At 40.9% G+C, this 21,417-nt stretch overlaps 2 protein-coding genes across 4 annotated transcripts; both read right to left on the minus strand.

The window, feature by feature from the left end:
- Positions 1-168: 168 nt before the first annotated feature.
- LOC120800385 (G-protein coupled receptor 4) lies at positions 169-1,831 on the minus strand. The gene is made up of 2 exons (XM_040146460.1): positions 1,451-1,831; positions 169-699 (listed from the first exon to the last, which is right to left on the minus strand). Exons 1-2 carry the CDS (start codon positions 1,829-1,831, stop codon positions 169-171), a joined length of 912 nt encoding a protein of 303 aa, XP_040002394.1.
- Positions 1,832-6,252: 4,421 nt separating this feature from the next.
- si:dkey-92f12.2 (SUN domain-containing protein 1) lies at positions 6,253-21,017 on the minus strand. Of its 3 annotated transcripts, none has more exons than XM_040146812.1 (16): positions 20,752-21,017; positions 13,416-13,524; positions 13,018-13,133; positions 11,813-12,193; positions 11,657-11,716; positions 11,353-11,424; positions 10,788-10,936; positions 10,539-10,589; positions 10,356-10,394; positions 9,670-9,864; positions 9,371-9,508; positions 9,013-9,109; positions 8,652-8,767; positions 8,293-8,466; positions 7,566-7,655; positions 6,253-7,300 (listed from the first exon to the last, which is right to left on the minus strand). In XM_040146812.1, exons 2-16 carry the CDS (start codon positions 13,520-13,522, stop codon positions 7,184-7,186), a joined length of 1,902 nt encoding a protein of 633 aa, XP_040002746.1. In that variant the 5' UTR covers positions 13,523-13,524; positions 20,752-21,017; the 3' UTR covers positions 6,253-7,183. The 3 variants fall into 3 exon arrangements, with proteins under 3 accessions (XP_040002746.1, XP_040002747.1, XP_040002748.1); XM_040146813.1 differs by lacking the exon at positions 20,752-21,017 and adding an exon at positions 15,998-16,082; XM_040146814.1 differs by lacking the exon at positions 20,752-21,017 and having other exon boundaries at positions 13,456-13,524.
- Positions 21,018-21,417: the final 400 nt, after the last annotated feature.

Consider the following 21,417-nt stretch of genomic DNA (forward strand, 5'->3'; position numbering starts at 1 on the left):
GCAGTTTGGCTCTGTCAGGCAGATTTGTGCAGTTATCCATGGTGAGAATGGGAATGTCCATGAGAATATTGCATTAGACAATAAAATGCGGGACATGCGGTGTGCTCTTCCGGTAACCTTTTTGACACAACGTTCCAAGATGGGGTCGATTAATGATTGGCGGCTCGACTACACCTCGGCATCACGCGGCTTCCTAAAAACCCTCCACCCGCAGCACCTGCCGTCCACGCGCTCCATCTTTGTGATGTAGAGGAGAGGCTCAATGCTGCAGCTCAGGTCCATGATGGAGAACACGCTGATGCTGATCTGGCAGCGAAACTCCACAAACGAGTAGTACGGCACAAAGGGCATGAGGGCCACGGGCGGCAGGTAGTTGGCCACGATGATGGCCAGGATGATCAGCACCATCCTAAGGGCCTTCTTCTTCACTGGGTGCATCTGCTCCTTTCCCGCCACACAGCGGCGGAGAACCCAGATGACAGAGATGTTGCAGAAGACCATGACGGCGAAGGCGAAGAGGATGACGCCGCTGAAGACCTCGTTGACGCTCATGACTCCCAGGGTGCACTTGGTGAGGCCATAGGCCAGGATGAGACCCCAGACCACCACAGAAATGCCAATGCGGATCTTGTTGTCACGGATACCCTTGAACAATACTGGGTGGACCACAGCCATGTAGCGGTCCAGGCAGATACACACCTAGGGTAGCAGACCAGTACAGGCATAGAATCCTACAGTGTACTTCAGTGCATTTCTGTATGTTTTAGTGGGAAGAAAATCTGCTTGAGTAAGTTGAATCAAAATGACCTGACTAGAATTTGAACTGGTTTTTGGATAAATATCAGAACATCAATCCACAAACTCTCCAGTGATCCAGACATTGAACTACCTTGCTGTTAGAGACGGACCTTCATATGCACCTCACGTTGAAACAGAAAGGGTTCTGCACTCAAAATTAACATTTAAAAACGCATTTTTAAAAAATATGCATACGCACGGGTGTCGGCCCTCTGGCCTTTCTTATACAGTAATAACAGGCAGCCTTGTATTTCGTGTGTCGAAAAAAAATAGGCATGAAATTTTACTTCCGAGTGTCTCTTACATTAAATTAATGGAAGTGACTCCCTGAACTCTGGTTGTGTTGGTGACACACTTTGAAGGTCACAGGGAGCTAAGCTGGTCCAAGTCAAAAAATTGTGCTAAATTATTAAGATCAAAATGTTCAAATTTCTAATTCTGCCTTGAAGCCAGTTATTAAAATACCTTTATGAGATTTTCCATGTTACCAAAGTAAAAAAAAATCTGAAAATGACGTGATGATGGTACAATTTGGATCAACTTCATTTGCTTGATTAGTGTATATGAAACGTGTATAAATCACATGACTTGACTTGAATTTGTTACATTTGTCACTGCTCTGGAGTTAATTGTCATGGACACAACGACTCACCAGAAAGAGTGGGGCTACATCTTTGATCCCATACGCGAACCTCTGGAAGTACCAGATACGACTGTCACCCAGCAGCAGCCGGTTGACCATCTCTATGGGCGTCATCAGGCAGAAGTAGGCGTCCAGGATGGCCAGGTTGAAGATGAAGATGTCAGAGGTGGAGGCGTCACTCTTCTTAGCGGCGATCTGCCAGATGACCAGGACGTTACAGGGAGTCCCCACAGCCAGGTTGAACACCTTGACCCCAAAGTAGAAAATGAAGCCGTAAGGGGCCACGGCACACACTGGGAACTGGTACCAGGGTGGAGGCCCGCGGGAGCCACCGAGGGTGGTAGAGTTCGCGTGGAGGTTGGTGGTGGGACTCGGCGTGGTGTCGAACATTGTGGGGAAAAAGGCTGGAAGAGGCCGCTGGGATGCAAACGAGAGAGAAAGTGGAGTGAAGGGTCAGTTTTGATCATCCACATTTTATTTCTGCACATTTTGACCACTAAAAAGCGCCAATCACGTTTTAAATTCTCAACTTTACCCTCAAAATCATGACAGCAATTATGACCTTGCTTGGGATCTAAAGAATAACCTCTCGGGTTTAATGCACCACATTGCAAAAACATGTTATTTGTTCTAGGGTCACACATAAACATACAGAACACTTCACAGAATATACGGCGGAACCACCTCACCTCGACAGGGTTCACGGCGTCCTGCAGTCCTCGTGCGCTTCACCAACTGAAGAACTCGTCTGCATGTAGCAGCAGATCATCGGGGCCAGGGGCTTATAGAAACGATCCACGGGGACTGATGCCGTTTCTGGATTGGGCCCGTCTAAAAGACAGTAGCTATCCCTTCTCAACACTGTGTCTGACCCAAGCTACGATTGGGCAAAAATGCAAAACAGAGTTGCTGAGATGTCATCTGCGATTGGATGGTTTAAATACATACCAAAGGGGCGTGGTTAGGGTTGACTTGGGGTTGGCATTGTGTCCATGTGGAGGTAGAGTCATACATGCTGCAGGGGCAAATAGTAATGGGTTTCTTGCCATAGTCTTTGAGTAACTAATGTATGAAGGGGACCCTGTCTTTGCCAAACAACCTACCTGCAGAACATAGTGTTGCTAAATCCGTATTGTTCTTTAAAGTTCCTTTAAATCTCCCCTTTTTTTGCGGCAAGAACGCAGTATGTTCCATATGCTCAAAGCTGTTTCCTGAGTTGTTGCATTGTAAAGACAGTAGTCTTAAAGTTTCCCTGGGCCACTGGCCCGAGGTTACTTTTTCATTTCTTTCGTTTTTCTCGTTCATGGTTCGTGTTAGGGCGTAAAAAAGGGTAAGCTGATCCCGGGTCTGGTCCTGTGGGTACTTTATCCATAGCAGCGCCGCAGCTAGACATTCATCTTACTGATGCAACTGTGCACTGTTCAGTAAACAGGTGATGCAAGGTAAGCATAGGTGAGAAATCTAACGCAAGGTCTTACTAACGTGCCCAGACTGTGTTAAGTGTTTAGAAAGAAAGCCCTGCTGGGAATACAAGCTTGCAAAGTCACGACAAACACCCACTAACACCAACTGCGCTGTCTTTGTAACACTTGACACTTAGAGATGATCGCATCGACCTGCATCATCCTGATACTCAGGTCCCTCCGCTCAGTCTCCCCGACTCACAGAGTACCTGCCGAGGCCGTTCGGTCCCCGGCATCTCGGTCCCTTCTCAGCCCTCACCCGTGTGACCTACCTAGCTCTCTCTCTCTCTCTCTCTCTCTCCGTGAGCAGTTTAGTTCAGCCTCTGAGTTGTCTCGCCCGGACCAAGCAGCCGCCCGAGATGGGATGTCTCCACGGCTCTGCTGCGGTGACGGTTTAGAGCAGCCTGACCTTCGTGACGTGTCCAACGGAGACAAATGTAAGGGAAGGGGCTGGACTGTAATCTGGACGGTGGATGGAAACACATGAACATTTCTCATATTATGAGAAATTACTTTGTTTTCTCACTCTATATGGAATACAGATATTTTTGAGGAATCACATAATTGCATCTGAGAATACTTAAAAGTAAAAATAAAATAATATTGTATGTAAAATTGTCTGTATAAGCTCGTATGAAAAATTCCTAAATTTGTTCATATATATCCTTGATTCTTAAATATGGGAAACTGGGTATAATTTTTGCGGTAAGACTTTGATAAGAACTCAATATGAAAGAAAGCTATTCAACACTGAATGTGGGTCCAGAACAAGCACCTGGACGTTCATTATTTAGAAATGTAGTAGACTTTATACTACATAGTCATAGTGTCTGTCAACCTGCTTTTGTAATAAGCATGTTTTCAGCAGTCTACATTAGAAAATAGGACTTAAACAATACATGCGATAACCAAAAGTTTATTACAATGTTTTATTTAATAAGTCAGACAAACATCCCAGTTTGGCTTAAAAAACAGGCATTGATAGTCAAATAGTCCAGAGAACACCTCAGGCAGTATCTGACAAATTATACTGTTTCATTAAGAGAAAACAATCGTCAGTAACGACAACGAACCTCTAAAGCCATCGCTCAAGTTGTCTTTTAGGATTTTTTTTTTCTAAATTGAGAACAGCTGAACATATATCAGATGTGTATGGAGAAGACGAACCTCTTTTACTCTGATAAACATTAGCCTCTTGTTCTCCATGTTGCTCGAATGACTTTTCGCACAAGAATGACTTTGTCTGTTGCTGCGTGTTCAGGAAAAAGCACATTCACACAAATGCCAGCATTAGGATTGTACAGGCTGTCCAATAGCCTTCAAATATGAACACAAACGTTTCACCTTTTTTAGGTAATAATAGAGTACACTGTGTACAGTGTATAATAACACACGCTTGGCATGATCTCAAAAGCCAATCAAGATTCAATTCAATGTATTAAATAAATTGCTTCTACCAGGAGGAAGTCCTACAGATTCCTAAGTGCTGCAAAACATAATTCATTGTTATACATAATCAAGATATTTAAGGAATAATTGTAAATAACATTAAAACTGTACAGAAATCCTTGTATGAAAACAAATCAACAGCTTAAAATACAAAATGCAATGCACTATGATTATTAATTCATGTCTCCAGCACAAATTATGTCAGAATGTCTTTGTCCACTCTTCCAAGTAAAGTTAAACAAAATATGAAGGATTTCATCCACACCAACGCACACTCAGTTACCAGTTTATTAGGTACACCTAGCTAAAACCAATCCAGTCTACTACAACAGTGCTGCAATAAAACCTACCTTCATGACAGTTATAAAGTTCAGTTTCAGAGAGGTGCTGATTCAACTGTATGGTCATTTTGGAGAATGTAGTCTTCCATGCAGTTGAATTGTATTGGGTTATACCAACAGGTGTTTGTATTATTTCGTCCACCCCGACTATATCAAGCAGAAGCAGCCCTCTATATAATGCAGTACAGTTCAACAGCACCATAAACTGCAGCCTCCAAAATGATCGTACAGGTGAATCAAAACCTCTGTGAAAGAGTTTGAAAAAACAAAAACAAAACTAAACATTTATTGCAGGGCTTTTGGGTTAGACTGCATTAGTTGCTGCTAGTAGACTGCTAGCTTTACCTAATAAACTGCCAACTGAGCGTATGTCCTATATAAAATAATAATAATTCCTGATACTGGGATGTGATTCCCCTTCGTCATGATCCGGATCACAAATGTGTGAAATCCGCCTTTATTTCATCGGTCTCTCTTTTTCGACATCTCCTTTAGGACCAGTACATATCTAATAAAGGAAATCAGTCAGAAGTGATGGACTTGACCTGGATTCAACTCTAGTGCACTTCATAATTAGAACAAGTGTCTAATATTTCCTAAAACCAAACAACAACAAAGAACACATGGGAAATGATGGTATGACAGTTACGTGCACACTGTCGTGTGCAGTTTTGTCATTGGTTGAGCAGGTATTTTAGAGATTTTGAATGATAAACTTTTATGATTGCACGTGTTTAGCATGTTGGAAAAAGTAATCAGAGAGTATTGTCTAGCCCATCCTACAACAACAGACGTAACACATGAATTCATAAAGGAATATTCTAATTTTACAAATAAATAACACCTTTCTTTCCTGGTTGAGTAGCTCATACAAAATCTAAGTGTTATGTACAAAGAAGCAGAAAACACAGACGTCATGGAGTCAAACACGACGCCTTTCAAAGAGGTTAGAAAAAGAGGTTTTCAAGTATTCAAGTACTGGTGATAAAATCAAAATTGATTAGTTAAAACCTGCTAAAGGAGAAAACAAAAGAAATGTTACAAAATGTACATTTGACCTTTTGTAGGAATAATAAATCAGATTTAACTTACCAGTAACAAACAATACTGATTAAAACACATTCACTGCTGCCTTCATTATAATTTCTACTGTTGTTTAAAGGATGGTCAGTCACAACAACAGCAACAACCAAAAATCAGAAGAATGTCCCGTCAAAAATGGCGTAACGGCTACTTCAGCCAGTCCACATTACAGGCAACCTCCATGCTTGATTTTTGAACTTCACAAACTAAATCTTAACAATAAATATTGAAATTAGAGCTGCAACGATTAATTGATTAGTTGATTAACAGAAAATGCAGAGGCAACTATTCTGACAATCAAATCATCGTTTTTTTAAGCAAAAATGTCATAATGTGACAGTTCCAGCTCCTCAAATGTAAGGATTTAATACTTCTCTCTGTCGTACATGACAGTTACTGAATGTCTTTGGGTTTTGGACTGTTGGTCGGAAAAAAAGACATTTGCTCTAGCAAATTTTTAAAGTGCATTTTTCACTTCTTTTTTTTTTTTTTCCACATTTTATGGACAAAACAGTTTATCCAATTTATTGACAATACGATCGGCAGTTTGATCTACAATGAAAACAGTTAGTTACAGCTCTAATTGAAATTCATTTAAAATGGCTGTGTCCAAAACTGGACACAGCCATTTAGAAATAAGCTTTTCTAACTTCATTAATAACACTTCATCACTTATGTGCTGTGGCAGGAAGCCTCGAGGCGCATGATTGCAACCAGTTGCAGTTGGTTCAGATCCCAGGACCGTCTGTGGAAATCTACATCAGCAAAGTGGAGGAGAAACTCTTACCCTCCTTTCATTTGTTAGAGTAACATTAAAGACTGTGTTTAACACTCAACTGCTCCGGTGCAGCTTCTCATTGGCAAAATGTAAAGAAATGTGGTTTGCCGGGGATCTCCCAGGTGGGATTGTGTGCTGTGCGGATGTGAAGCGGGAAATACCTGATAAATAGCAATAATAATTAATAATGACAAAAGTTCAAAAATTATTTTGTGGCACGCTCATATGACTGAAAGCATATCGTTTCCAGAACTCTATGCTCCCCAATTTTTTTACTAGGTAGATTTTTGGTTTTTAGAAACATACTTTACACTTCATTCTGTACACTTATTCAAAGCCAAGTGTGCACTTCAACTTGTGCATAAAAAAAACCTCCTGTGATTTCTGTCACATTAACATTAAGCAGATTAAAAAACAACAACAAAAAAAAAAAAAAAAACAGCAAAACCTGCTGACACACAGGAGTGACATTAGTCAACACAAAACATTTTTTCAGTAGCATTTTGCCTGAAGCCAGATCAGACCACCAATTTGAGTTGTACATTTAAGAAAAAACAAAAAACGTGTGCATTTCGTATGCACATTCTGATGTGTTGGAACGAGCCGTCACATTGCCGTCGGGTGGATCTCATGTGGAGGCGATCTTTCCGTGCACACGGAAGCGGTAAAGACACGTATATTCGACATGGCCCCAGTTGCTGAGGACACGCAGCTCCACAAATCTATAAACCTCGTCACTGGGGTTCTGCATGAAGGAGAAAAGAATAGAAAAGAGAGAGAGAAGAGGAAAATAAAGACAGACGTAAAATTTAAGAGTGTAGAGAGAGAGAGATAGAAGAAAACGGATGTCAAAATGAGTGCATGCCGACAGTCAAGACTTAACAAGAGCAACAACTGCTTACGATGACCTCACACTTTTTATATAGAACAGGAAGTAGTCAGATCAAGTTCTGTCTCCCTGTAAATATCATGGTGTCATTGTCCATTTAGATTTGTTAGTTCGAACTTACAGGCAGCTTAAACGTCTGCGTCGACTCTCCCTCCTCATCGTAGGTGAATGTCTCCAGCAGCGTTCCTTCTTCCGTGTCGTTTTTCATTCCCTGAGAAAGAGAGAGACAAAATTACGGCGTCCGAATGGTGACCTGCTAAGCCACTATATGGGACTGTCACTTTCTTTCCTAAGGTTTAATCACAAAGTGATTACAATTGATGATGACTAACAACTTTACATTCCGATCAGAGTGTTTAGACCAAAACAAAAAGCAGCAGGCCCGGAGCCAAATTCATGTTGTTGTCTCTGTCTCTGAAAACTTCTCAAATAACAATTTTGTATTAATAACAATTGTAAAAGGCATCTCTATGCAGCCGGCTACAGGCTATATTCTTAATATCCAGTACTGGTAAGCAGTTTTGTGAGTTTTTTTCAGAATGCAAGGGCCAAACAGGTCCATCTTTTCCAAAATGTTAAATGGCATATTAAATTATATACTCCTAGAAATGAAGGTCATACAAATCATCTGGTATCATCTGATGTCAGTGTTATTCCACCTTTTCAGTGGATCTGTAAAATTAAACAGTCTTGGCAGCTTGGGCAGCAATGTGTTTGTCAATAATGTCTTGTCAAAATATTCTGGAGCAGAGATCATATGAGACCAGTGACCCAACAAATTAATTTAAAGAAGAAAAAAAAAGCAGTCATGAAAAGCCATACTGCATTTCTGTATTGGGGGCACTCACGTAGACTTCAAAGTCTTTGGGCGCGGAGTCGATACGGCCGGTGGGGGAGTTGTAGCGCGGCAGGTGGTCCAGCGTCACATGAGTAATCCTTATGGGGTGGGAGAGAGAGATGACAAGAGTTCCCTGGACACCGTGAAACGCCCAACATTTCCCTGGGAGCAGCACCGGGTGACCCTGGGAGCGAGGGAGAAGATGCAGTCAGGAAAAATGAGACCGGTGATAATCGTCTCCTACTAAGTTGATCATGACTTGAAACTCTGAACGGTAGAAGACCGGGGAGACCGAGTGACGGAAAGGACAGATGTCTTCAGAGTGAAGAAGAAAAGAGGACGACAGAAGATACAAAGAAAACGTTATACCTGAATAACAGTGCGTGGGCTTTCGGATGGGTACCAGAGAGGGAAACCAAACAAGGTGACGCATGCTGAACGAATGCGATACGTCTCCGAACACCTGGTGCTGATCACACTGGCACCTACACACGGACACACAGTGTAAAATAGGTAATAATATATTGAAGATTAACCAATGGACAAATGAACTACTACTGTATTTCTTTTTGCTATTTTTATATTCTTTCCCACTCAAAAAAAAAAATGGTGGTTGCTTTTAAAACAAAAACAACAATCAGTAGACTCAGCTGATCTGAGAGCTGAGATAATTAAACCTGTAGCGCAGTAGCTAGCTGAAGCCAGGAGACTCTGACGTGATGTTTCTGACCTTGGGTCTCCAGGGCAAAGTCAGCCATTTTGTCAGCCATGGGACGTCCCAGGTCTGTGCCGCTTCCTTTGTCACCAAGCTTGAGGATATCCTGCTCCTGATTCACATTCACACAGCACATACCGTAAGTATTGATTTGTGTCGACGTGTCAAAACATACACACATGCGCACACATTCAATTGAAAACAGATCATATAAAACACATTATTCGGATATATAATCCAAAACCAACGGCCACCACCAAATGACACGGCAAATAAGCCTCAGAATAAAAGACTTTATCTACTGTGATTATATTCAAATGGGCCTGTGCCAGGTCGTAGTCTTATAGACCATCTACAGTATCTCTCCACCTACCTTGATGCGGTCAGTGAGCCACTTCTCCATGGCCTGTTGGAGCTCTGGGGTTAGATGGTTGTGGAGAGGGGCAGTGTTGGTATCAGGACAGGGGGCTGGAGGAGGCATCAGCTGGATGGACGACAACTCCTGGGACAGCTGCAAGAAAGAGGCGGTCACTTCATAGTCAAACAGTCTGAAGGAAACCGGTCAGCAGGTTAGAAGATAACAAGCACAAAAGAGAGGATTAAGGCATGTCTGTCTTTCCCTTCACACATCTTCAGTCTGCCATTTGTGAACACATCTTCCAGCACTGTTACCTTAGCATTCTGGGCCTCCAAATCTTGGATCCTGAGGCTGAGGCTGGCAGCGGCAGAGCGGCTGTCCGTCTGATAAGCCGCCATCTGCCTGGCCAGCCCGGCAACCTCCTGCTCCAGACGCAGCTGACTGTCCAAGTCCATAACCTCTAGCCGATCTTTCATACCCTGCATGTCCAGCTTCATTTGCTCCTTCATCTGAGAGAGAAAGATGTGGTAGTAAATTCAAATGTTTACAAGAACATTCAATTGATTTAACTAAAAAAAAAAAAATTGTATTTTTAGGTGTAACAGCAAGTTGCAGACATGTTGAATACTGGCAGTGGTTTATACCTATGTGCTTGTAATTATACCAGCTTCTGTGTATTATCAACTCCCTTCAAGATTTTTTTTTTTCAAATTATAAAGTTACACAGAACAAAATATTGAAGGTATTAAAAAGAAAATAATAAAGAAACAAAATCATGCAAAAATCAGCTTGTGTTCTCTGCAGTTCCCCATCACCACCACTAGATGTTACTGTACTGTGCTTAATTTTCATCCGCGCCTCCATCCTAGCTTCACCTAGCAAGACATTTCACCAACCAGAGAGCCAGTTTGCTAAATACCAGACTAAATGAATGAGATGGACTCAGGGGACAGCACCGAGAGAAACAGACAGAAACAGAGAGAGAGAGAGACTTTCTCACCTGGGAGAGAAGCTGTTCTTGCTTTAGCTGCAGCACAGCCTGCAACCAAACACACACATACAGGTTACACTTGCAAAAAATGAAAATAGATCAAGATGTGACAAGACAGTTTTGATGAATATGGAAAAGCTAGAACACATTATAGGATTTTACTTGCAAAATTGCTGATGATCTGTTTCTTACCAAAAGAGGCTGCATCTTCGCTTCTACAGCAGCAGACACAATGGCTGGATTCTGGTGGGACAGAAGGACTTTTAATATTACTGAGGTAAAAAAAGACCCTTAATATTTCTGACAAAATCCCCAAATAAAAAGGTTTGTGATAAGGTCATAAGGAATTCTGTGTAAGAAACATTATAGTTGTTTATAATTTTGTGCTTTGTTGTAGTCTTTCTTTTATATTGTCTGTTTGCATTTGCTGTGAAGCCCTACCATCACAGGTGCATGATGAACTGTGCTGGGTTTGGGAGTAGGAGTGGCAGGGATAACAGGTTGACTCTTGGGTTTCGTCTGTGACGGCGTCTTTGTGACACTGATGCGGGAGATGAAAGAGGTCATCCAGGGAAGGAGGAACCAAATACCTGGAGAAAACAGGAGGAATGGCCCATTAAGAGCAGTACTTGGAAACAGAGACACGGTCTGCACAAAGTAAACATCACCTGACGTGTGAAAGACATTTACTATGACTCATTCAATCACACTGAGGCGGGGATGTGTGAAGAAGAACTCACCACAAAAGCAGAGGAAGCCAAGCTGATATGTGAGTCAAACAAACACATTTTGGCGCAGACACTACCACCTATGCTAGCTAACTTCCTGGGGGTAGCCCAGAGTACTGCTGATCTAAAATCTCTTCAGGAAAATAGGTGTGGTTGGTACTTTCTGAAAATATAAACAAAACTAGAGAGCAACGATCAAAAAGAAGATTTCTCCTAAATGTGAAAATGTAGCAGATGAGATGCAAACCTGAAAATGTTAAAACTTATATATCACTCACATAGAAGTATGATGAGGAGGAGGAGGAACAGACCACAAGCCTTCTTCATGCAACTGCTGAATGAGGTGTTAGCTGTAGGGACGAGAAAAAAAATCGATTTGCAGGGATATTGATAAGCTGGAGCCAAGTCATATGCAATGATTGTGAAAACACAAACCTAGTGGCATGTGAAAGCTGTATGTATGTGAACACGTAGCACTCTGGACAAATACTGTACAAATCGACTTAAAAGTGCCAGTAAAAACAAGCACGAGCACGTGCGAGTACAGAAAGACGAACTAAAACACACACACCAACAACATACCTAAGGATGTCAGGTGCATTACTTTTGACTGTGCTTTGGCAGCCGCCAATGATGCTGTGTCTGCAAAAAAAAAAACCATATGAAACAATGGGATTAATATATTGTCATAAACAGACACATTAAAACACAAACACACCGATACACTTCAGTACTCACCCATCAGACGAAAGAAGGCACCGCTGATTCTGCTTCTGTATCCAGAACTGAGAGCCCCACTGTTACTGCTCATTCTACTGCTACTGCTGGCGGCAACCATGGGCTTCCTGTAAATCCCCTCGGAGGACGAGTACCCTGAGCTGTCCAGTGCGCTCTGACTCAGCTCCTTGTGGTTGGGCCTCAGGTGTAATCCTGGCCGGCTGGAGCTGCAGAGCCCAGCGTAGGGGCTCTTCTCTGGAGGTACCGAGGGGAGGCATGTGGGCGTCTGACTCCGGGTCGAGGACGGGGTCAAGGCAGGCCGAGGGGTGGCTGTGGTGGAGACATAGTGTACTGTCCTCATGCTCGGCTGGGGCTGGACGCTCGAGTGAGAGGGACTCAGATCTGAGAGGCAGAAGGACACAAGGAAAAGGTGAAACGAAAATAAACAGTAAGCTGTGAAAAAATTATATTATAAATAAATTAAAGGACTCTCAGCTCCTCAAATAGCATTGTAGCAACTGATTATTTGTGTTTTAATAATCTCTCATTCATTTTTTAATTAAATTATTAGATTTTTAAATCATTTAGTCTAGTTGTTCCAAATGTGGGGTTATGTAAAATAATTCTGATGTGTTGCAAGATTATTAACTGGATAGACAAGAAAAAACATACATGTTTCACAAAAATGTGTTCATTTTTTTGGGCTTTTTCAGACTTTCCTCCAATCTTTGCTTTTTCTCTTATGCATTACAGAATAACTTTACTTCTTCAAGCCACTTAATATTATTCAAATTTTAAAAAGTAGAACAAAAATCTTTGGTTGAACTGGTCACAACCAGTAAATGTACTGTAGTGACGAAGAGTTGCAAAGTAGATGTTTTATGAGGAATCATGACCTAAACAGTTTTGGTACCACTTCTTTAAGCAATAAAATATTATTAAATAATATTCAGCTCATTGGCAGCTCATTGTGACACCTTCACATCGGTTGTTTTGCCTGACCAACAGTCCAATACTCCAAATTCTGAGTATTGGAGAAAACAGCAAATCCTCACATTTGAAAGGCTGGAACTAAGTATTTTAGCACTGCTCTGAAATGTCCCTGAAACACATTGTCCCAACCCTGTTTCATTCATGCTATTATTTTTACTTTTGTATTGAGAGGAAATGATGTAATTTTAACTCGTGAGCAAATGGGACGTTATGCTTTTTTTTTTTTTTTTTACCATCAGACTGGTCTGCAGTGACCGGCGTCTCGGGGCTGGTTAAACTAACATTGCTATTGGCTCTGTTGGAGGTGCGGGAGCCAGCCTTGCGGGTCCCTGCCTTCTTCTTGAAAACCCTTAAGAAAATGAACACACACACACACACACACACACACACACACACACACACACACACACACACACACACACACACACACACACACACACACACACACACACACACACACACACACACACACACAGAGGAGGAGGAGAAAAGGGCATTATAGAAAAGACAAAGATTGCTTAACATTAGTTTGCAAATCACCACAAACCAAGCTTCAGACACATGAGCACACACGCAAACACATGTAAACACACAAACACACACACACACACACACACACAAAGCTACATACTTGACAGGGTTTTCACGGTAGGATATATTTGTCACACTACTTGAGTCAGATTCTTCATCTGAATTGTAGTAGCCTCCGGACAGCAGGCGAGAACTCCTACGAGACATGACTGAAAGACACAGAGAGAGAAATAATAAGATATGATTTATCATTTTTACATGGCTCCTTAAACTGCAGGATGCCTCCTGCAGGAGGTGGTCAATAGAATACCATAAGATACACATCATGATTTAAATTGCTACTGTGTCTACAAGAGACACAGTTTCAAAATATATATGTTTCAAATTGTATGTTCATATTTATGACGTTAAACACATATTGAGAAAAATATACTTTTCCATCATTTACTGACAAAATGTATCAGAAAGAATCAATCTTTCCTCGAAAAATAACCCCAAACAACAACAAACTTCAACTACTTCAACTAAATGTAGACTTTTATTTTTTTTGCTCAAAAACAACTTTACTCTGAAAATTCAGATTCCATCCCATCCCTAAGTGGTTTACACAGATTGCTCTTGCAGTTCCAGATAAACTAAGGAGATGCCCAACACACCATCACCAACTAGGAAGGCTTACATAAGCATATGATGATCAATCATTGTGTATTTTATGTAGAATACACACACACACACACACACACACACACACACACACACACACACACACACACACACACACACACACTTGAAAATATGGGTCATGAAAGTGTAATCATTTCGTCTGCCGTTAGAAGATGGTTGGGCTTTAACTAATTCTTACTTTTAGTATCAATCAATCTGCCACATACATTTTCTCAATGAATCATTTGGTCTATAAAAAATGAGAAAACAGTGAAAGAAAACCATCACAATATCCTAGGGCCCAGGGTGGCTCATCAAATCTCTTGTTTTTGTGATCAGTCCAAAACCCAATAATATTCAATCCAGTATAAGACCAAGGAAAATGACAGATTTTCACATTTGAGAACCTGGAACTGTGAAAATCTTGTCATTTTTGCTTGAAAAATGACTTAAATGATTTGTCAATTATCAAAAGAGTTGCAAATAAGTTTCTGTCAACTGAATCATCGATTAATTGACTAATCACTGTAGTTCTGACAGAGACACTTTCGTAGCAACATCTTATGTAATGGTAGCACACTAGTTAGTAGCAGCAGTGGTAGACAATAGTCACAGCAGCAGTTACAAAAGTCATATGTCAGTTTAAGTAGCAGTGGTAATAGTAGCAGATGCAGCAGTAGCAGTATAAGCACTGGCTAAAAGTGGTACCAGTACCAGCAGTGATAGTAGTAATACTAGCAGTAAGTCTCTGACAGATTCTCTCTTGGTTAATCTCAGCCACCTGTAATCCAACTAATCTTCAGGAGCCTTCCTCCTGCTCAAACACTGAGATTTACAAAGCATAAAAAAAAAAAAAAAAACGTTCCAAACGCACAAATAAATGCATTTGAACACACCATCTTAAAGAACAAAGACAGACACAGTTAGCATGCTATGGCACAGACACATTCAGAGTACAGATGGGACAAAACAATACTGCAGAGTGACAAAAACACCTGCGAATGCAGCATACCTTAACTGACCCGGCATACTTAAAGTGAAGAAAAACCCAGAGAAAGTAGCACAGTTTAACACAAGGCGAAGCAGATGAGGAGAGCGGAGAGACCAACCTGATTTCATCGGCTTTATCTCATGGTCATGTTTGTTAGAAAGTATATGCCGGTTTAACTTTCCGAAACTCTACCATCACAAACATTATGTAACAGGCATCTTAAACCGAGCAATCTGATTGGACAAGGATGTGTTCTTACAGTGCGGATAATTAGCATAAACCGCAGCTCACAGGCTTAACTACTTGTGGTGCTTACTCCTCTGGTAAGGAATGTTTCGTGTTTACTCTGCTTTGCCCAGAATTACATTAAATGTAACTGGCTTCAGCCTGCAGACAACAGGTGCCTGTAACTAATCCATGTTAAATTACTATTTCAAGACTGCCGTACGCAGAGGGTCCAAGTATCGTTTCATTTGACTCCGAGTCAACTGTCTCTCTTACTATAGGACACTGATCAGTTCATGTGACCAGCTTCAGATATACTTTTCTTAATTTTCCTCTTATATCTGACTTCCATGTGGAGAGAACAGGTAAAAAAAAAAAAAAAAAAAAGACGAGAAATATGCAGTAACATGAAGCAGATTCTAATGTGCTGGCTAGGGTCCATATCATTGTGACATCGGGGAGCTCATGCATATTCATCATCAGGAAGAAATGTAACATTTCTGCTTTGGTTCTCCATTTGTGCAACTAAACAAGGGTTACTAGACAAAGTGGCCATTTGAGGTAAGATTTTAGAAAGTGATAGGATTTTCAAAATTATAAATGATTAGTTTAGTCACTAAACAAGCAGCTAATCTGTTCTATGACAACCACCTCTGCTAGAGTCTCCATTTATTTGACTCCACACATCTGAAAATCCAGCAGCCTTTGGATTCTGCGCGGCGATCCGGTCTTGTAACATTACAGCATATCCAGCATCCTTCTGTGCCTGCTATCCCATGACAAAAAGACTTGGAAGAACTAACCTGGTGACAGTTTGAATTAATCTTCTGATATAGTTAGCCGGGGACAGGACTACATCAGCGCAGTAGCTAACTCATGCTACCGAAAAGAGCCACAGAGGATGACAGAAAGGGAAGCTGTAGCTGTTTGTACCCAGCAGATACAGACAGGAAGTCAGTGTGACAGCACAGACGCACATAGAAACCTCCACTCCCTAAAAGAGGGAAGAAGCTCAATGTTCAAAAATTTGATTATTGCACTCTTGCACAGCTCAGATGTTTTTCCCACTAACACCTTCTTCAGTACACATGCTCAACTTTACTACCATAATTTTCCACATCTTATTCTTTAATTCTACCTTCCTCCACTGGCTCTGTGCAAGCAACTGTTGGAACAGAGTAAATGAGGGGAATTTTTTAGTCTCACAGAAAAATTTGGGCTGACCGACTGAGAAGAGCAAAGAGGTCAGAACATCACCAAACTGTGCTGACGCTATAAACAGGCAATAATAACAACAACACATATGACTATGCCTAACAGCAGTCCATTGCCAGCGATAGTAGACAGACCTTCTCTGTTAACTGTAAGTAAGAACCACACACTGTCACTGAAACACTGACACTGAAATTTCTACAGCAGCTGCAAACCATCCGTAAGTGATGTCTTATCCTCCAAAAACACAAAGTGGTATATTACAGTTGTTTCTTCACTCAATTCATGTTTTCACTATGCCACACTGGAGCAGTGATAACAGTTATGTTAGCTGCTAGTTCTCTGCTGAGAATCTATGTATTTATTGTAACTCTCGCTTTCGTGTCTGTCCAATCAATAGGCTGTTTATGTGAATGGTTTCTTGCATTTTCAATTTGGATATTAGCCTCTGACATTCGTATCCTTGGAGATTTTCACTACAGGCCATGGTAGACTTAGCATAAATTACTTCATAAGTGACATTGCAGGAAGCAAGTATTAAGAAGCTCATTGACCAAAGATTTTACTCTTTAATTTTCCTTAGCAAGTTTGATTATCAAGGATTAAAGGAAAAGAGGACGTGGCTGCTGAACTGTGGATAGTGAGATATTTAACACTGCTATCGGACACAACCCTCAAGTTTTAACGATAGTATTTCAAAAACTGATAGACTGTTTTTTGTTTTTTTTAAATTACAACATGCTTTGAAACCATTTTGCAGACCCAAAGATCACAAATATTTTGACTCCAGAGCAACAACAGCCGCTATCTGTAATTGAGCAAACAAACGTCTCCCTTTCACAAAGTTATGGTAGCATTTCTTTCTTCATAGCACGTCAAGAGGCTTTAGCTAAGAGTGTAGAGAAGGGAGCAGTTTGTACTTTAATTTCCTCAAATCCTCCCTTCCACTTTAAATGGCATCTCAGTGCAGCCTAGCACAGCACTTTCCCCTCCTTAACATACCAACCCCCCACCTTATTCGAGCAGAGAACACCCATGCACAAAGCCATTTCTCCTCCTTTGTTTTATTTGACAATTATTCCCACTGAAATACTGTAGAAATGTTTGATTGGACCACACATTCTTCTATAGCTATACCCTCTTTGTTTCTAGCTAACCATCCTATCCACTTAGTCTAGAAAACAAGTTACATCTTACAATCATGTGCAGAAAGAGACAAAAGGTGCTTTTCATGCAGCGTAGGAAGCACTAACCCTCTGAACCATGTGACATATACAGCTACACTTCGAATGAACAGTTAACCTGACTTGCCAGCCTTTATCATGAAGGACAGCAGTAGAGAAGCACATTACATATAACTTTGTATGTCAGGTATTGTCAGTGATGTGCCCACAGGAAGTGAATTAGCAAAACTCGAAAGTGAAACTGTCTCCTGAACAGTAGTGAGCTGCCTTAGTCATCCCTTTCGTATCCCACATCCCCTTACAGAATTTATTGGTAATTAATGAATGTATCAACAAATATAAGTGAAATTCTCTTGGGCTTATGAGCACTGCTTACTACAAGTTGGACCCACTCTGGTGACTTATCAGCAGTATTAATTTAAAACTGGCCAAAACAACTGATACACACAAACAAACATATTTTGTCCAACCACAAGTCCAAAAACCAAAGATATTCAGTTCACAATTACAGTGGAAACTGCTTTCACCCTGATTTTTCAGATTAGGCTTGGAGCTGGAGAGGGCCAGAGCGCAGTTTATGTTATTTTATCTTTAAATCAGTAAGAAGCGGAGCTGTCTATTTCATTACTTAATGTTCATTTAAGAAATATACAAATGCAAATTAGATTAAATTAAATAAAATCTACATGAAAAATAATAAAAAAGAAAACTTAAACTTAATCAAACTCTGAGGGAGCAGAGGTCAATTGTGGTGATGGTTTTTTGCTCAGGGCTGGGCAAGGTGCTGTAACTGTTCCAGTATCCTGACCACTGCCACTGGCAGGGCACAGACAACGAAGGAAAATGACATGGGAGCAGAAGAGCAGAGAGGAATGACAGGAAAAAGGAGAGAAATAGCTAGAGCAGACAGATTGCGACAAAGGCACCGGGAGGGTGGAGAGAAAGGTAGAGAAAGGTGGAGAAAGACAGCGAGCAGCACAACAAAAATGAAAAGCCTGAACGGTGGACAAAGGGATAAAATAACAAAGGGGAGGAAAGATGAAACACAGGAACGTGTGGGAGAAATTTTAGAATCAAATCACATGAGGGAAAATGTGTAAAACACTGTTGCGGGGTTTAAAAGCCAGCAAGGGAGAGGGAGAGAAAAAGTGCCGGAATTAAAGGCTTGGGGGGGGTTGATATAAAAAAATGAAAACATTGGGAAGGAGCGGGCAAAGAAAGGAATGCAGAGAATCAGTCTCCACAAACCAAAAACTAACTCGCAAACGCTGTAATACTGTGGCTAACCTGATAGTGCCAGTGTAATATTTCTCAGACATACAGAGCAGATGAGTCATCTGTGTGTACTGGCTTTAGAGAAATTAACCCAAGGCCTTTTTAAGTAGAAGGGGAAAACACTAACTGCGGTCATTTAAGTTGAGCAGCTACATAATAAGGTCTGTTTTTATCAACATGAACCAGATGCTTCCATTGCGTTCTCAGTCTCTCTTTCTGTTTCCCTATTCCTTGGACGCCTTACTGCATGTTGGTTTTCAAGAAGGCTAACAGTAGTGCTGGTGAATATGGCCAAATCTGAGATCTCCTGGAAAGAACTTCCAAAAGGTACAGAGCCTTTGTTATCCGGGACCCTCAGCTGTCTGAGGATCTCAGACAGGCAAAATGTCTTATTGTGGAACAGTATCTGCTTCCATAGAGAATACAACAGTTCTTACATTTTAACAACTTAAGTAAAGAGTATGATAACTCCTGATTTCTTTCTGATCTCCTTTTGTGAGAGACTTTTGGTGATATTCTATTTTAAGTCTTTAAATGAAACAACAAATCTGCATGTCAAAGTAAGTCTACAATAACTTAATTACCATAACTCTTGCATTTTTAGCTGATACATATCAAGATTCAAGAACAATATGGTTCCACTGAAAACACGCTGCTGCTACATTAACACTAAGCTCTCTGTTGAAACAAACACAAAATGAAGCGTATCAAAGTTACCAAGTTGAGACCTGCCAAAGGACTGCAAATAAAAATTAGCTTTAAGCTAATCCTGGTACAGTAAATCAACCGGTGGTATTTATGTTTAACATTGTTTGTAGTCCACTAGAAAGAAGTGAAATACATAATTGAAATGTTCAGGCCACTAGTCCTTAAGGCCAATCGGATGCATCTGATAATATTTAACTTAATAGAGTCTAATCCCAAACCGACTTACGCCGTTGAATATTAATTTTTCACAAACTTGCTGTACTGAAAATGTGAAGCCCTTAAGTTTAAAACAAAAACACACACACACTCTCATCCTAACTTCAGCTCCAGCTCAGCTTTTCAGGACACACTGTCTGAAGCCCACAATAAATAAATGACCCCTGGTAGTCCCTGGATGCCCTTTGGGATCTCTTGGCCTAGATCATCCAATTACAGAAAAAGAACTGGCCATTGTTGTTTAGTTACCACCCCTAGCTTATCCTAGCAGTGCACTTTCACTAGTTAAAAGACGATAACGTTAATACCACGGCATGCTCTAGTGACACAGCATGGTCTTGTTTTGCTTTTGACAGACGTGACATGGTCGGTTCAGTAAAAATACTGTAACCTACTGGAGCAATGTAAGTTAAAATATATATATATATATTTACAATTTAATAATACTGCATAAAATAATAGTTACACGAAGTTCTAGCTGCTTCGCGCTTTAGTTTATCCTTGTAAAATTCTTTTAAAGTAGTCGTTAACTTAGCTAACCCAGCTTTGAAAATATACAAAAACCCGCCTACACGATACACTTAGCGTCAGCGCCTCCATTAAGTGGCAACTGATGGGTTTAACAGTAATTTTAACATTTAAGCAGCCCAGTCAGTCGTTGGGCGTTTTTTTTTTTTTGTTTTTTTTTTTGGAAAGTGATCATGAAATGTAACCAGCTAGCGTCAACGGTTTCCACCGGGCTTTACACAAATGAATAAACGTTAGTCCATCGATGCAGCAGTCAATCAACCGACAAAACAGCATCCCGAAGTAGAACATAGAGATGCACACTGGACAACGGTACGCGAAAAAAAAAAAAAAAAAAAAATCTGTTTTCTTTTTGTTTGTTGTTTTAAATTTATGGTTAAGTGACCATCATTCAACATGAGTTGGACTCGGCCAACTCGGTGTCCTTAACTTACCCCGTTACGTTGCGAGGTCTGTCGCAGTTGAACAAAAACACCAAGCCGTCCGACCGACAGCCAGGCTGCCGAACTGTCAAAATTCTCTGCCAGGAAACGATAATACTCTCTCCAGCCCTGACGACCACCAAGAGTCGTTTTAAAGAGACATGTCGCCCTCCGTTCAACTCTGACAGTGTCCCAGCACAGCGGCTCAACTACGGATGGAGTCCCGTAAGTTTAGTGTGGAGCAGGGGTGGTTTAACTTTAGGCTGAGGCACCGAGACGGACGGACGCTTGCCGTCGCCGCTACAAATATTGACTGTAGCATAGTCAAGCTAGCAGAACGAACGCAAAGACTTCCGGCACTGGTTTGCTAAAATAAAAGTTCAGCGTTACGGCTCCGATTCGGTGGATTTGTTTCACCGTTCTTCTTCTTCTTCTTCTTCTTCTTATTAATATTATTATTATCATAGAATAGGAAACTATAAAAAAAAGAGAGGGGGGTTGCAAATACCACAGCTGAAAACAACACAACAGTACGAAAAAGCGAAGACTGAAGCTACACCCCTTTTGACATAATAAGCTAACATCAAGCAAAAAACCCACAGTATCCTGTACCCTCTTTTACTGATGCCAATGTTTCGGATCGTACATTTCTATATTTGAATTTTATATTTGTTTTGT

Source organism: Xiphias gladius, chromosome 15, assembly GCF_016859285.1.
Source record: "Xiphias gladius isolate SHS-SW01 ecotype Sanya breed wild chromosome 15, ASM1685928v1, whole genome shotgun sequence".
Taxonomy (NCBI): domain Eukaryota; kingdom Metazoa; phylum Chordata; class Actinopteri; order Istiophoriformes; family Xiphiidae; genus Xiphias; species Xiphias gladius.

What these genes read in the sequence shown, in the direction of transcription:
- LOC120800385 (XM_040146460.1), bottom strand. Translation starts at nt 1,831, where the DNA reads ATGTTCGACACCACGCCGAGTCCCACCACCAACCTCCACGCGAACTCT. An exon ending in ATGTAGCCCCACTCTTTCTG is followed by an intron (nt 700 to 1,450) that starts GTGAGTCGTTGT and finishes CTGCTACCCTAG; the next exon opens with GTGTGTATCTGCCTGGACCG.
- si:dkey-92f12.2 (XM_040146812.1), bottom strand. Translation starts at nt 13,522, where the DNA reads ATGTCTCGTAGGAGTTCTCGCCTGCTGTCCGGAGGCTACTACAATTCA. An exon ending in TGCCTTCTTTCGTCTGATGG is followed by an intron (nt 11,717 to 11,812) that starts GTGAGTACTGAA and finishes TTTTTTTTGCAG; the next exon opens with ACACAGCATCATTGGCGGCT. An exon ending in GCCCACGCACTGTTATTCAG is followed by an intron (nt 8,467 to 8,651) that starts GTATAACGTTTT and finishes CCTCGCTCCCAG; the next exon opens with GGTCACCCGGTGCTGCTCCC.